General features: G+C 64.2%; 2 protein-coding genes across 2 annotated transcripts; one reads left to right on the forward strand and one right to left on the reverse strand.

Annotated features, from left to right (window-relative positions):
* Positions 1–3,147: 3,147 nt before the first annotated feature.
* ACTMAP (actin maturation protease) lies at positions 3,148–8,722 on the reverse strand. Its single transcript, XM_032795643.2, has 6 exons — positions 8,614–8,722; positions 7,930–7,998; positions 6,612–6,736; positions 5,213–5,342; positions 4,625–4,695; positions 3,148–4,224 (listed from the first exon to the last, which is right to left on the reverse strand). Exons 3-6 carry the CDS (start codon positions 6,712–6,714, stop codon positions 3,857–3,859), a joined length of 672 nt encoding a protein of 223 aa, XP_032651534.1. The 5' UTR covers positions 6,715–6,736; positions 7,930–7,998; positions 8,614–8,722; the 3' UTR covers positions 3,148–3,856.
* Positions 8,723–10,512: 1,790 nt separating this feature from the next.
* Positions 10,513–13,275, forward strand: SNRPA (small nuclear ribonucleoprotein polypeptide A). The gene is made up of 6 exons (XM_032795642.2): positions 10,513–10,654; positions 10,976–11,148; positions 11,261–11,437; positions 11,734–11,907; positions 12,378–12,466; positions 12,665–13,275. Exons 1-6 carry the CDS (start codon positions 10,582–10,584, stop codon positions 12,822–12,824), a joined length of 846 nt encoding a protein of 281 aa, XP_032651533.1. The 5' UTR covers positions 10,513–10,581; the 3' UTR covers positions 12,825–13,275.
* The last annotated feature ends 2,566 nt before the right edge of the window (positions 13,276–15,841 follow it).

Raw genomic sequence — 15,841 nt, forward strand, 5'->3', positions numbered from 1 at the left:
GGATCTTTTCCTGGCCACTGGCACCCCAGGGAAGGAACCCAGGAGTCTGGCTCCCGCCTCTGCCCCCTCGCGCTCTGTTGCCCCAGAGGTGGTGGGAGCTCTCTGCTTTTTGTCCATGCGCGGGATTGGCCAAGTCTGGATGATCGACTTCGGCAAGACGTGCCGTGGCGGGGGAGCGACGCTGACGCATCGGTGCCGTGGGTGGGGGACGAGGATGCTCCTCTGGGGCTGGACATTCATCACCATCTTCAGCACATGGACAGGACTGAGCCGGGCGCCTGCTGGACATCCAGCCCCGGCTTGTGCAACCCGAGCATGCCGTGCTGCCCTCCGCCTCTTATTATTACAGCCAGATATGCTACAGCCCATCGCCTGGCGCGGCTTCCAGCGGCTCAGACGACCACGCAGGGATAGGATGGGCAGCGCCTGGCCGTCACAACAGACATCAGGGACCCGGTTTACACCAACTAACGAAGGGCGACGAACTATCCGTCTCGGCAGCAGCGCACTCCGCCTCAGCTGTTCGTTCCACAGCCAGCCCGGGGAGAGCGAGGCTGGGAACCTGGAAGCCGAGATGGCCTGGCGCTGGAGCTTCGGGGCACTCGAGAGGAACGCGCATTCGGGACTGGCTCCGGATCCTGCACTCAGGCCCACAGTGCGCTGTGAACGAACGGCTGGACTCTGGCCCTCTCTGTTCACGCCCATTTTCCTTCAGCTGCGGTCGGGAGAGGCCTCCCAGCCCACTTCTGCCCCTGCTGGTACAGAGCCAGCCCACCCCCAGGCTGCTCCAGGGACCTGGTCTGCAGGAGTGCCCGTACGATTCATGGGATGGTAATCAAGGCACTTGAAAAGACTTTTTGGCAAAGCGACTGGCCTGGTGTGGGCAGCGGCTTGGGCTCTGGCGTGACCCTTCTGGCAGCAGGTGACCCCAGCTGCAGCTGCAGGTTTCTCGCCCATCTCTCGAGCTTTGTGGCCTGCTGGAGGTCAGATGCGGCCGGCAATTTCCACCCCTGCACTTCTTCGGTGTGGCAAGGCCTCCACCGCCCCTGGAATGAGAACCCCAAGTTATGTGAAGCTTCGGTGTGCGGTGGGGAGCTCGGTTGCTGTGGAGTCTATCTCACCTGGGGGGGTTTCCTGCGGCTGAGAGCTGGGGTGAGCCTGCTGGAAGTGGGGCTGTCTTAAAGGGTCTCGGCCTTTGAGAACCAACGGACGCCACTCCTCTGCCAGCTTTGTGTGGTTCTCCTAGCCAAGCCTGGGCTCGCCCCGGCTCTTGCCTGCATGCGGAGCTGGCACGGCCAGCACGGCCCCTCACTGCAGCTTTGTGTGGTTCTCCTGGCTCGCACCTGGATCTCACCTGCGAGCGGGCCTCCCCTGCCAGCTTTGTGTGTCTCAGCCCAGCCTTGGCTTGCCACAGGCTCTCACCTGCGCGCAGGTGCTGGCATGGCAGCGCGGCCACCTCCCTGGCTTGTGTGGTTTCCTAGCCCAGCTGTAGGCTCGCCACGCGCTCTCGCCTGCGTGCAGGGAGCTGGCACCGCGCACGGCACTCCCTGGCAGCTTTTGTGGTTCTAGCCCAGCTGTGGGCTTGCCACGGCTCGCCCTGCGCGCAGGTGTGCATGGCCAGCCGCGGCCACTTCCCTGGCAGCTTTGTGTGGTTCTAGCCCAGCTGTGGCTTGCACGGCTCTCGCTGGCGCGCTACGGCGTGGCATGGCCAGCGCGCGCACCTCCCTGGCATTTGTGTGGTTCTCCGAGCCAGCTGTAGGCTTGCCACAGGCTCTCGCCTGCGCGCAGGTGCTGGCACCGCCAGCCGCGGGCCACCTCCCCTGGCAGCTTTGTGTGGTTCTAGCCAGCTGTGGGTCGCCACGGGCTCTTCCCTGCGCAGGGTGCTGGCATGGCCAGCCACGGGCCACCTCCCTGGCAGCTTTGTGTGGTTCTAGCCAGCTGTGGCTTGCCCGGGCTCTTGCCTGCACGCAGGTGCTGGCGTGTCGAGGCCAGGCCACCTCTCTGGCAGGCTCTGGCTGGGGCGCGGGTGCATGTGTGCGCACCTAGTCCAAGGCCGAGTGAGGGCCTCGTTTCCCCCTGCTCTGCCGCGCTCTCGTGCCTCGTTTCCTGAGCACTTGCGCGTCTGTGGTAGCATTCACGGGCAGACCAAGCCCTGGGAGTCTCCCCACCGGCCCGCTCCAAGCTGGCCGTCTGGGGAGCGGTTTCAAGGCAGGATTCAGAGCCTGGCTCCATTAGGCCCACCAGCACTGCCAGTAGCTGCCTGAGACGCTCAGATCTGCAGCCCTGCTGGTTCGTCTTGCTGAGCACAGACTCCTCACCTAGAACTCATGGGGGGGGGGGGGACGGGACAGGTGGGTGCGGTTCAGGGGACCATCCTGCTCCCCTCTGGCTCGGGTCCAGGAGCGCAGCGTGTAGCCAGCCAGGCATTCGCTCCAGTCACTAAAGTGCTGCACAGGACCCAGGGGGGACGGGCCCTTCCAAATCCAGCCGCCTGGGGCTCTGGCTGCTCTCAATAGCGCTGGGTCACAGGGCAGGGCACAGGCCAAGCGCTGGAAATGCAGCTGCCCAGCTGAGCCACCGGCTCTGAGGCTTTGGTTCCAAACTCGGAGAGCAGCTGCCATGGGTGCTAGTCTCTGCTGGCTATTCCCGGCCAGCCCAGGGCCCCGCAGCAGAACTGAGAGCAGCACTCAGAGTCCCCAGCCGAGATCTGGGCCCTGTGGTGCCAGGTGCTGCACGCACCCTGGAAGAGAAGTCCCTGCGCCAAAGAGCTCACGGTCCAGACAAAGGGTGGGAGGGGAAACCGAGGCACAGAGCAGGGCAGAGGCTTGCCCAGGGTCAGTGGCAGAGCTGGGACTGGAACCCAGGAGGCAGCACCCAACCCACACGACCTTGCTGCCCAAGGCTGTGAGCGGGTCAGCTCCTGGGGGGGAAGGGGGGGTTCTGAACAGGTCCCCCAGTAGTAGTGGAGCCCCTCCAGCCAGTGGAGCGAGGGATGCTCCTGACCTCCCTGCACGCAGGCAGGACGTTCTCGGGACCGAGCTTTGTCCCTGGCCCATTCCTCTGCGTGGGGCTCTGCCACCCCTATGGAGACGGGCACACGGCCAGGCCTCTGGGGCCGGAACTGTCACAATAAACAGAACCTGCCGGTGTGGAAACCAAACAGCCTTTGTCTTTAATGCACGCTGCTGGCGCGAGTCGAAGTTCCCAAGTTCGCTGTATGACAGCAGCTCTAGAGAGCCGAGACCATTGGGCTGGGTGCCACCCACTGACCCCGGCCAGGATCGGGGCCCCGCCGGGCCGGGCGCTGCCCAGACCCCGACTGAGAGCCAGTCCCTGCTCTCAAGCGCTAACAGTGGCGGGTGGCAGACAGGAAGCGTGAAGTTATTTTCGGAGCCGGCCACAAGTACCTGCCGTTTCCTGGCGCCATGGCCTCAAAGCAGGAATCTGGGACAGTCTGAAAAGAGTCACTGGGTAAGAGCAGCAGCTCCGAAGTGGCTGCACCTCCCCCACGGCCACAGCCAGGCGGGCATCAGGGCTTCCTGCGGCACAGGAAAAAGGGACCAGGGCCGCACCCGGCACTTTAACCCCAGTGTCTCTCTCCTCAGTGGGTCTGAGTATGGTGTGACCTGCCCCTCCCCATGCACCGCTCTGACTCCAAGCGCTCTGCAAAGGAGGGCTGGATCATCGGCCCCATTTTGAAGAGGGGAAACTGAGGCACGGAGCAGGGAAGAGTGGAAGAGCCAGGCCCCCTAGAGTCCCAGATCAGTGCTCCACCCACTAGGCCCTGCTGTCCCTCGTAGCATGGGTGGGTCCAAGGGCTGCAGGGCGTCTCCTCCGCCCGGTGCTCCAGTGGCTCCTAGTGCTCGGCAGCAAGGGGTGGCCCAGCTGGCTGGGGCATGGCGCTGTGTGCGGTTAGTGGGTGCAGCAGCACAGTCTTGCCGCAGAGCCCCGCCCTCACGCCTCCTGCGGGCACTACGTAGACCTTGCCGTCACCTGCCCGCTTGGGGCAGAAGTCGGTCAGCTGGCCGTTGCTCTCATGCGCGTGCCGGTAGCTCCACAGCTGGGGGCGCCAGCTCTTGCCCTGCTTGGAGAGCAGGTAGATCTCCAGCACGTCCTCCGGGGCGGGCAGGGGGCAGGCCGGGCCGGGGTGGAAGAGGCCGGAGATCTCCCCATCCTCCTGACAGGCCGGGCTGAGGGCGCCGGCCCTGATGCCCAGCAGGAGTCCTGCAGGGGGAGAGGAGCCAGCCAGTCTCTGCAGGGCAGCTCCATCCCGCCCCTGGGATCACGGTCCAGTGCGGGGGCAGCCCCCTGATGGGTCCCTGTGCCCAGCCAGCTGCCGTACCCTTGTGACAAGCCTGGGAAATGCAGCCAGGCCTACTCGCCCTCCTGTGCCAAGGGGGGGCACAGGAAGCCCAGCTCTGAGTGGGACTGTCCCCACACCCCAGCCTTAGGATGCTGGGAGCCCCAGGCCCTTTCATGGGGAAGTTTGGGGGTGGACCGGGGCAGGTCGCAGTGGCTGCAGGGAGCTGCCCAGGAACAGGACAAATGGCCTGGGCAGGAGGGGCCCAAGCCCTGTTCGCCGCAGCCCCAGAAGCCGTCCCCAGCCCGTGCTGCTGGGACGTACCTGAGATGACGGCCCAGTGAGCTTTGTAGCCACGTCTCCTGCAGGGCTCGTGGTTGGAATCCTCGTCGTAGCTGGGATGGCCGTTAAGGTTTGCCAAGGGGGCTGTGGTGGACCGGCTGGCGAGGAAGGGACACGGGGGGAGCGCAGGCTGCCCCAGCTCTAGGCACCCAGCTCCTGCCCCTGGAGAACTGCCCTCCCCACCAGGTGCTGACTGGGCACACATGGGGTTGCTAAACTTCTCCAACTAGAGAGGGGCTGGAGCATTAAATCTGCTGCTGTCCAAACCTGTGGGCTCTGGAAGCCACCGCAACGGCTGCCTCAGACTGGCTGGACACGGGGGTAGGCGTGGGTAGGGCATTTAACCACTGGGAGGAGAAGGCACCTGCCCTACATTCATCTCCTTGCACTGCAGCCAGGAAGAGGAGACATGAGAGATGAGGCCACGTCCCACCCCAGAAGTGGCCGCATCTGCCTCTAAAATGACACCCCCAGGCCCGTTCTACAGGGATATCAGAACTGCACCAGCCCCGCCCAAGCATGCAGGCTGCGGTGCGGACCTCATGGGGTCACTGGGCATGGCAAGGATACGGCAGTAGCAGCGGGCAGCCAGCGGTCAGATGGCGAAGGATCCTGTCCCGGTTCTCTCCCTCCAGACCTTCGGAGAGCAGCTCGGCCCGGCACTGGAACAGCTCCTCGGCCAGCTGGGCCATGTCAGCCGCTGGGATGGACAGGGACAGGAATTCAGGCTGCCCCGAGGGCCACCCCCAGCAGAACAGCCTGACCTCGGGCCATGGCCCCGGCTTCCTGCTCCCCTAAGCAGCGCTCCGAAAACACACTGCCGGGGGGACGTGAGCCACATGGGGATAACCAAGGACTCTGCAGCCTAGCAAAGGGCTGACACGACCCAGCAGCTGGGAGGTGAAGCTGGACACATTCAGGCAGGAAATGGGCACAGGTTTGTAACAGGGAGGGGAAGGAACTGCTGGAATGATTTCCCGAGGGCTGCGGCGGGTTCCCCAGCACTGGAGCTGTTCAAATCAAGATGGGGGGTTTTTGGAAAGCTCCTGTTCACACGGAAGCGAATTCAGGGAAGGGCCACGTTCTACGGGAGGTCGGACCAGCTGATCCTGATGGTCCCTGCCAGCCTGAGACTCGATGAATCAGAGAGAACACATAATGCTGGCCCCTGGCCCCATGGCATTTATACAGGCTGGGCTCACTGGGGCCTGCACTCAGGATTTTATCAGCAGCCCAATGATAGCTGGGGTTTTTCCTGACAAAGCTCCACCTCCTGGAGTCCTGGGATTCCACAAAATCCTCATCTTTCATTGGAAATACAAGTGCCCAGCCCTGCTGGCCATGGAGAAAAGCTGGGAAGGCTCCAAAGGTGAATTCCTGGCCCCAAGTGCTCGGCATATGCTCACGATCTCTGACTACTCAGGGCCGGCATTAGCGACGCTCCCGCTGCCTGCCCCAGCTTCCAGAGGAACCTTCTGCCTTGGACAGAAACCTCCAAGCGCTTGCTCCTCGTGGAAGACGAACAGCCCCGCTGCGGGGGTTTTTCCCCTAAATCAAGGAGCTTGCAAGTTTTCAAGCAAACTAATCCTGCTAGGGGAACAGAGGTGGGAGCTGCTGCCGTGCAGAAAGCAGGGTTCAGAGAATAAGGCTGGAAGGGTAGACCATCTAGTCTGACCTCCTGTCCCGCCCGGGCTATTCCACGGCACCCAGCTCCCCCTGCATCGAGCCCTTCCAGGAAGGGGTCCAGTCCCCAGCAACGCTCTAGGGGCGAGACTGAACTCCAGCAAGGCAGGAGTAAAGCCCTCGTGCCCTGCGCTACGTACCACCTCTGGGCGCTTCTTCACGCAGTCACAATGCAGAGCGGGGTCTGGAGGCTCCCCCTGGCGCCCTGCCCAGCACCTGTGGCCTAGTGCAAGGAGAGAGTTTTTAACCCCCAATGTGCCACGGGCGATGGCGACCAGTCACCGACCTGAGAACATCTCCCCTTGGGCAGTGTAGCCTCTCTCCAGCGCCACCTGCACGATCCTCTCCAGGGAGACGTCCTGGGACAGGCTGAGGAGGGAGCCTGCCATCCACAGTGCCACCAGCCCGCACCTAGCGGGGGAGAGAGAGAAGAGACATTGCAGGGAGCCTGGGTCCTACGGGCTGAGCTCGGCCAGACCCCCTCCAAGAGTGCTGGGTTCGGAGACGGGTATTTCTCTGCAAGCCTTGGAAGGCTTCCCTGGGTTCCCGTGTCCTTAGGCCTCTTCCCCCTGCAGCCTGGGGCGCGGGTCACCGGCTGGGCTCATCTGGGCACATCTCACTGAGTCGATTCCCTGCCACCACAGGGACCTGGGGCAGCGGTGGCACCTCAGTCTTAGCTCTGAGGACTGAAATGCTTTGCTCCAACGCAACTCGCTGGGCTCAGCATATCGGTAACCGGGTGAGACCGAAGGGCCTGGCCCACCCAGGAGATCAGGCTTCCAAACGGGCCGTTTGCCACAGATGCTAGCTCCATGAAGGCCTTCATTCCTCCAGGGGAGGGTGCGGCTCGCTGAGGCTGCGCCCCCCGCAGGCTGGGATTCGAGGGAGCTCCTGCTTTGCCTAGGGGAACCTGTTTGAGATGGAAAAGGCCAAGTCTGGGGTTTTTAAAGGCAGATCCCGAGTTGGACGTTAGGTTTAGACCAACTCGTCCGCCCTTGTGCTACCTGCTCACGATCCTTTTCCCTCCAACGCGGTAAGTAACCTTCCCCTGGCCCTTTATGCTCTTGCCTGCTGCTTGGGCAGAGCTCCCCGTAAACATCCGCAGGGCTCCCTCCTCGGCCTCCTGCACCCGCCGGGAAACGTTCCTTTGCTGGGATGCCTCCAACAGACTTCCCAGTGGTTAGTCCACTGGTGACCGCAGATCCCTGCCCGCCATACCAAGTGATACGGCCTCCTTGATTCCCGTGCTCCCTGTCTGTCTGCATCGGCCAGCTCTTCTCTTAGACCTAGACTGCGGGTCTCTGGGGCGGGGACTGTCTTCTGGGAGGTTTATACAGGACCCGGCTCCATGACTGGGCTGCCTAGGTGCTACCATAGCACAGCAGCTGGCTCCCTGCTCAGACCCAGGCTGGCCTCCCCTATGTTCCCCCTGAGGCCCAGGCACAGAAGAGCTCTTGGCAACTGCTTTGGAGGGACCAAGCAGGGGAGGCTGTAGATCCATGGGACTGAGACGCCTCCCCCTGCCCCTGGGTGGGTCCAGCCCCGGGGAAAACCGCCTCCAGCTGCGTTTGCCCTGACAGAGAGGAAGAGGTTGCAATACTCACTGAGGCCCCTCTTGGATTAAGGAAGGCACCGCCCTGTAGTAGAGGAGCCACTTGAAATGCCCGCTAAAGCTGGAAGACAGAACCAGGCAAACACTTACTGGCGATTTGCTGTCCAGCCCCCCCTCACCAGCACTTCCTCCTCTCGTAATTCATGAGATGCTCTCGTCTCCTTCCCGAGCGCTTTGGGAGAACGAAGCAGAGGGCTGACCTCAGCTGCCGCTGGGATTGCGGCTACCTCTGGGCTGTGTTATGGCCACACGGCAATGCCCCACTATGGGATAGGAAGTGGCCCAAGGTCCTGTACCCAGTTGGCCCTGCAGAGGGAATTTAGGGAGGCAAAACGGAATTAGCTCATTAGGGCCTGGCTAGGACACCAGGGTTCACCACACCCGGACTTGAGGCAAAGAGCAGAGTCTAGGAACTAAGTTTTATGTCTCTTTTGAATTATGGGCACCGCCAGCAACACGGAGACCTCCACTGCCACCCTGAGGATTAGGGGCAGGGCTGAGTGAGGGGAGCGAACCCCTGCTGAGCCCCCAGCCCCACAGCACCCCCCAGGGCTGCCCTGGGGTCAGCCCTGCCTGCCAGGGGAGAGCGCCCCCGTCTGCCCCCACCCCGCTCCCTGCAGCATGGGCCCCCTGGCACCTGGGCTCCGTCTGGTGGGTCACCCACCCGGGGCCCGACCTGGATTTCCTGCGGCTCAGCAGCTCCCGGATGTCGTCCCTGCTGCCGGGCGCTGGGGCTGCTCGCTCCAGGGCTGCCTTGAAGAACTTGCCCTTGTCGAGCCCGCATGTGGGCACTGGCCGGGGAGGGGGGAGGGAGGGCCCCGCGGGTCAGGAGGAGGCGGGGCAGGGGAGGGGGCGGGGCAGGGCCCCCGCCGGGGCGGGAGGGGGCGGGGCAAGGGCCCCGGGGGGGCAGAGGGGCGGGGGCGGCAAGCTCCACTGGGGGGGCGGGAGGGGGCGGGGCAGGGCCACGCTGGTGGCGGGAGGGGCGGGGCAGAGCCTCCGCTGGGGGCGGGAGGGCGCGGGCAGTGGCCCCGACTGGGGGGCGGGAGGTGGGCGGGGCCGGGAGCTCCGCTGGAAGCGGGAGGGCGCGGGGGGCAGAGCACCGCTTGGGGCGGGAGGGGCGGGGCAAGAGCTCGCGCTGGGGGCGGGAAGGGGGAGGGGCAGGGCCCCGCTGGGGGGCGGGAGGGGGCGGGGCCATCCCCGACCTGGCTGGGGTGCAGCAGGAGGTGAAAGGGCGCAGCACTAGAACCAAGGTCACTGGGACATGGTTATGAGGTCAAGGAAGTTAACGTCAGTCTCGGCGGGCGTCAGCGGGTCACCTCGGGGTCAACGGCGGCGTGGGTGGGGGCAGTGGCCCGGCGGGGTCGGAGGTCAGGTGGCCGCGGTCGCCGCTGGTGACGCGCTCAGGGCCTCCGCCCAAGCCCTAGCGCCCGCTCCGTGCCCCTCCAAAATGGCGGCCGGCCCGGCTTGAGCAGCCGCAAGCGAGAGGTGAATCCCGATCACGTGAATGGATTCACACGCCACCCGCCCCTCATGCCGCCCTTCCGGGTCGCCGTGACAAGATTGCCGCAATCAAATATGTCCATAATAGCGGTACTGACATCTCCGTAATCAGCCAATGGCCGGCAACTTGCGCGTGAGAGGCGGGGATATACCGAGCCGTCCACCAATATCCCCGCCTTAGGGGGGCCGGAAATAACGATGTGAGAACGGCCTTCGATTGGACATGTTACAGGCCCAAGGCAACTGCTTTGATGCCCGCCACAAACGCAGAGGCCATAGGCCTTTCATTGGCCGGGGCCGGACGAGACTCTCTTGTTATAGGCTCCATGCGTCCTACGGCGCTCCCCGTTGATTGGCTCGCAAGCGACATGGTGGCGGGGTCGTCTCTCAGCGGGTCCTGTGGATGGCGGGCGGCGATAGGCCCCTTGCCGGACTCCATCGGTGTAGGGGCCCGTGGCGCGGAGCGCGGCATCTGGGCCGCGCGGGCGGGGGACCTGGCCGGGGGCAGCCAGCGCCCGGCCTGTGTGACCCAGTATGGCCGGGCGGGGGGCGCGGCGGGGCCGCGGATACCGGCGCCTTCCTGGGGCGGGGCTTATGCGGGGCCCCGCCCCCGAGCTCCCACATCCGGGTCCTACGGGGGGGGGGTCAGCTTGTATCCCCCTCCCCACTGGGGGCGGGGCGTTGTCTCTGGGGTGGGGCTTGGCACCCCTGGGGGTGGGGGCGGGGCCCATTCTCTCTTCCCTGGGGGGCCCCATGGCCAGGCTGGGAGCCCGTGGCAGGAGCTGGGGGGACCAGCTGGGGGGCTCCCCTGGGGCTGGGGGGTCTGTGCCCTAGAGCCTAGGCTGCTGCCCCCCCCATAGGGTCTTGGCCCCAGACCCTCACCACGAGCTGCCTCCCCTGAATGTGGCGTCTGGCTTTGCTGCCTGCTGAGGCACCGTGTGGGGCTGCGGGCGCTCTGGGGTGGGATTAACCCCCGCGCCTGGACCAGCCCTGAGCCCTGGAAGCGCACGCTGGGCATCTTCTGAGGCCATGACCCCCAGTGGTATTGGGAGCCTGCAGCCGGTTCCCCCCTGTGCGCTCACCTCGATTTACCGTCTCCCGTCTCTTCTCCTTAGACCCTGCTGTGGTGTAAGTGCCGAGGACGATGGCCGTCCCGGAAACCCGCCCCAATCACACCATCTACATCAACAACCTCAATGAGAAGATCAAGAAGGATGGTGAGCGAGTTCCTGTCTGGAGCTGGCGATGAGGGTGGCTGGGCTGAGGGGCTTGTGCTGGCGCCCAGCACTTTGGGGGGAAGCCAGGGAGTGTCTGGAGGACTCGCTCTCTCAGCCCCCACTCCTGTTCGCTTGTTGCTGTCTGGCCGAGGAGGACTGGGGGCTTTGGAGGGATAAAAGTGACTCCCGCTGTCTGGCAGGGGGGCTGAGCGCCTCTGTCCGAGGCCGCAGGAGTCACCCACTCTGCGTCCAGCTCCTCGTAGTGGCAAAGCTCCGTGTCTCTCTGCTCCGTGTACCTAATGCTCCAGCTCTCTCTCCTAGAGCTGAAGAAATCCTTGTACGCCATCTTCTCCCAGTTTGGCCAGATCCTGGATATCCTGGTGTCCCGGAGCCTGAAGATGAGGGGACAAGCCTTTGTCATCTTCAAGGAGATCAGCAGCGCCACCAATGCCTTGAGGTCCATGCAGGGGTTCCCCTTCTACGACAAGCCGATGGTGAGTGCTGCGTGCCGCCCTGAGCTGGGGGAGGCCAACTGACGGGAGCTGTTGGAACTGCCCGAGCCGCTGCTCAGCCGGGCTCCCCCTGATGAGCTCTCTTCACCCCCAGAGGATCCAGTATGCCAAGTCAGACTCCGACATCATCTCAAAAATGAAAGGCACCTACGTGGAGCGTGACCGCAAGCGGGAGAAGAGGAAGCCTAAAGGCCCTGAGACGCCCGTCGTCAAGAAACAAATGCCTGGGGCAGCTGCTCCGGTGGCAGCTGCAGTGCAAGGAGCTGTCCCTGTAAGTAACGTGAGCAGCGTCTCTGCCTGGGCTGCTGCCCCAGGGCAGGGGCTGGTTGGCAGCCGGAGCTCGGGGCCTGAGGGAGCCTTTCCTAGTGCAGCCAGCATGGTTTGTCTGGGGCTGCTCTCAGGAGTCGGCCTGAGTCTGCTGGCCCAGCTGGCTGTGGTTAGCTTCTGCGGCCAGCGGCGGGCTCTGATGTGAATGCCAGGACTGTGCCCAGGCAGCCCCCGAGGACTCCGGGGCAGGTCAGCGCCCAGGATCGTGTTGTGAAGCTGGGCTCTCTCTCCCCCGTATAGGGAATGCCGCCAATGAACCAGGCCCCCCGCATGATGCACCACATGGCAGGCCAGCCTCCATACATGCCCCCTCCGGGTATGATCCCCCCACCTGGCATGACTCCTGGAGGAATCGCGCCAGGGGCCATGCCCCCTCAGCAGATGATGCCTGGCCAGATGCCACCTACCCAGCCGGTGAGTATGACAGAGCTTGGCCTGGTTTCGGCTCCTTTCCGGCAGCAGGTAGCAATGGCCATGTCTGATTGGACTCAGCTGTGTGGGGGCAAAGCTCCCTCTGGGCGTGGGGCTTGGGGGAACAGGGCCTTTCCCCTCCAAGGTACCGGTTCCAGTGCGGAGAGGAAAAGAACTCGTGAGCTTGTGTGGGACACCTCCGTGAGGGGTAAGTCTCCCCTCTCTCCGTCTCTCCCCGGCTTGTTGCTCGCCTTGGCTGAGAAGCCAGAGATGCTGAGTCCCAGGGGACTCCCCTGCATGGAGAGCAGGGGGCACTCGCCCTGGCAGGGGGAGGGAGGGTGGCCTGACCTGGGTGCTGCCTCTGCTGTGTGCGTCTGGCTGGAGCCGCCCTGCAGGGTTCTCAGCCTTCCTGTCCAGGTGGCGCTCGTAGTGTCTGCTCCCATCCTGACCCCTGCTCGCACTCTCCCTCGCAGCTCTCTGAGAACCCTCCCAATCACATCCTCTTCCTTACCAACCTGCCCGAGGAGACCAACGAGCTGATGCTGTCCATGCTCTTCAATCAGTGAGTGTGGGCCCTGAGGGAGCTGGGAGGGCCGAGTGGGGAGCTGACGGTCCCAGGGTGGGGGGTGCCAAACCTTGGTGGAAGTGGGCGCTCTGGGAGAGCGCAGAGCATGGTGCTTGGGAGGCCAACGGAGGGGGGCGGGTGCCAGAGTGATCTGGGGGCCTGTCCCCTCTAACAGTCGGGTCCTGCCCCCACCAGGTTCCCGGGGTTCAAGGAGGTGCGGCTGGTGCCTGGGCGGCACGACATCGCTTTTGTGGAGTTTGATAACGAGGTGCAGGCTGGAGCCGCCCGCGACGCCCTCCAGGGCTTCAAGATCACACAGAGCAATGCTATGAAGATTTCCTTTGCCAAGAAGTGAAGCCCCCCAACCCAGGCCCAGAACTGCCCCTCCCCACTGCCCCAGTTAGTGTCTGTTCTGAACCTGGTTCCCCCCTGTTTTTACCGGTTCCCCCCTGTTTTTACCAGTTCCCTGGAAGGTAAGTCCATCCTCAGGGCCAGCTGGATTTCCAGCCCCAAACTCCCCCATTCCCCAGAGCCTTGTGAACTGCCGGCGGGGAAGCATCCCCCCTGCACGCCACGCCACCTTGCTGCTCAGAGTGGGTAGGTGACTCTGGAGCGCCACCAGCTGGTGATCCCTGTGTCTGCAACGAGCCTGGAGCTGGTTCGTGGTGGGATGGTTGGTGTGGGGGTGGGGGTGGCTGGAGGCAGCTAAAACCCTTCTGAAGCATTGTACCCAGAGTCTGCTGCTCAGACATTGCACCTGGCGCTCTCTGTTCTGTAATAAAAGCTCCTTTGTGACCTCCCTGTGACACGGCTGGCCCATTCCTTGCTGGGATCCCAGGTGGGGTGGGGTGAAATCGACTGGGCGGATTCTCTACGGGGGAGTCTCATTCCGTTAAACCCGTGTCCTGAGAGATGGCTCTGAGCCATGCCCCCGGCAGGGGCAGGGCATTGGCAGGAGCTGAAGAGAATTATTCCCAGCCCAGTGATTGTGAAAGTGGTGAATTCTGGGCTTACCCCACCAAAATCCGAGAAGTCTTGGGGGGGCGCTTGTCTGGTCTGAGCAGATTGCCCTGCCTTCTATAACGTAGAGCCTGGAGATCCCAGGATGCACTGCTGGATGGAGCACTGCATGCTGGGAGAGAACACCGTGAAGTGGGTGCCTGGGAGGGGTTGTGCCCCCAGGGTGGAGAGGAATCACCAGTGGCTGGGTTTTGACTACCAGGGTGCCCCCTCTGCCCCCCAGAGATGGCTGCCTACCTCCTCCATTGGCTTCAGAGCTAGTCTGTTCACCCCCTGGCTGGCTGAGAGGAGCCCTGCAGGTGCTGGGGGGTCAGGTGGTTCCCAGCAGCCCCTCAGCAGGGCTGGGTCTAATGTGTTGAGTCGCAGAGCATGAGCTCAGAGCCCAGGATGCTGGCGCTGGCGGGAACTAGTACCTGTGCCACGTAGTGACCTGGTGCCATCTGGCTCAGTGGGATGTCACCGCTGCCACAAGGAGCTTCTGAACTGGGGGGCTTCAGGGGACTCCCCTCCTGGCTTCCCCTCTGACACGGGGCTGGTGGGAGAGCTTTGACAGTGCCCCTCAGCCCCTTCTCTGTGGGGTCCTGCTCCTTCTGTGAGCCTCCGCTGTAGAGAGATGTGGACAATGGGGCCAGTATGTTACCCGAGAGCCGGCCCCTGCGTCAGCAGCCGCCCCGCTCGCCCTTGCTCCTGGCTTGTGTTTGTGGCGCTGGATTATTTAAAAAGCGGAGCGGAAGGGGGCAGAGAATTTGAAGCTGTTGACGGGATTCTGTCTCCCCTCCGCTCTCGCTCTTTGTGTGGCCTGGCCTGAAGACTCCTTGTCTGTTGTGGACATGCAGCCACCTCTGGGGTGGGCCGTGTAGCAGCAGCACTATGCAGTTGGAGGCAACCAGCCCCATCCTGGGAGAGCCACAAGGCCAGAGAATGGCATTGCCCCTACTGGTGTCTGGGCTGGGGGCCGGGGGAGCTGGAATTGTCAGGACGCCAGGCGACATTCTGTCCAAAACCTGGTACCTGCAGCAGCACAGTGCCCCCTGCTCCTGGCAGCACATTCCCTTCGACAGGTTTCAGGGTCACTCATCAGCAGCATGACCCCCCCAGCGCTGCCTGGGGCTCAGCGTCCACTCAGGGAAGGGCCCCCCCTAGTGCCAGGCAAGGCCCAGCACTGCCAAGGGCCCCCTGCCGAATGAATCGGCCCATACTCTCTGCCCAATGGGGTACCTGCTCCGGGATCTCCAAAAATGGCTCAGGGCGGTGACTAGAAACACAGCTGGGCCAAGCTGCCCTCCCTGCGTGGACAATCAGCCTGGGGTGGCTGCATTTCGCCCACCATGGCTAACACCCGGCTCTGGGCCCAGGCCGCTCTGCTGGGCGCCCTGCTGGGGCTGCTGCAGGGGGGCCAGCAGCTGGGCAAGCTGGCGGAGAAGAAGCTGTGTGCGGACACTGACTGCAGCCGTGAGTGTGCCCGGGGGGGGGAGGCTGGGGGCAGTGCCAAGGCCGAGGGGCTACATGGGGGGCGGGCTGGGGGGGCAAGGCTGTGCGCCTGAGGGTGGCATGGGGCTGCATGGGGGCGGTGCGGGGGCAGGGCTGTGCCGAGGGGTGGCACGGGGCCTGCAGGGGCGGTGCTGGGGGCAAGGGCTGTGCCCTGAGGGGTGGCACGGGATGCATGGGGGGCGGTGCTGGGGCAAGGGCTGTGCCCTGAGGGGTGGCAACGGGGCAGCAGGGGGGGTGCGGGGGCAGGCTGTGCCCTGAGTGGTGGCACGGCTGCATGGGGGGCGTGCTGGGGGGCAGGGCTGTGCCTAGGGGTGCACGGGGCAGGCAGGGGGGCGGGTGCTGGGGCAGGCTGTGCCCGAGGGTGGACAGGGCGGGCCAGGTGAAGGGCCATGCAGTGTGGGCAGGGCAGGGCCTCTATAGGGAGGGGGTGATGTGGAAGTGCAGTGCCTGGGCCTAGGGGAATGGACCCTCTGTCTCCCCTCTTCCCCCCCCAGATCCAATCTCCGTTGCGGTGGCCGTGAGGAATTAACAATCGCTCCCGACTGCCGCTTCATCCCCCAATCACAGCGCGGGCAGGGTTCGTTTCTACGTCTTCTCCAAGCTTGAAAGGGCCGTGGCCGGCCTGTTCTGGGGCGGCAGCTGTGAGTCGCTGGAGGCGGGCGCTGGCGCTCTAGAAAACGGCTCCCTTGGCTCTGGCTGGGCGGCATCAGCCCCTACAGCTGGGCATCATGCCCCGGTGCGAGCAGGAGCCAGGGCCACGCAGAGGGCTGGGCCTGACCCCCCACATTTTCCCAAAATCACCAGGTCAAGCCAGTTCCAGCCCTGCTGTTCCCATCTCAGCCCGGTGCCGCCTCTGGCAGG

This window comes from Chelonoidis abingdonii, chromosome 11 (genome assembly GCF_003597395.2).
Source record: "Chelonoidis abingdonii isolate Lonesome George chromosome 11, CheloAbing_2.0, whole genome shotgun sequence".
Lineage (NCBI taxonomy): Eukaryota > Metazoa > Chordata > Testudines > Testudinidae > Chelonoidis > Chelonoidis abingdonii.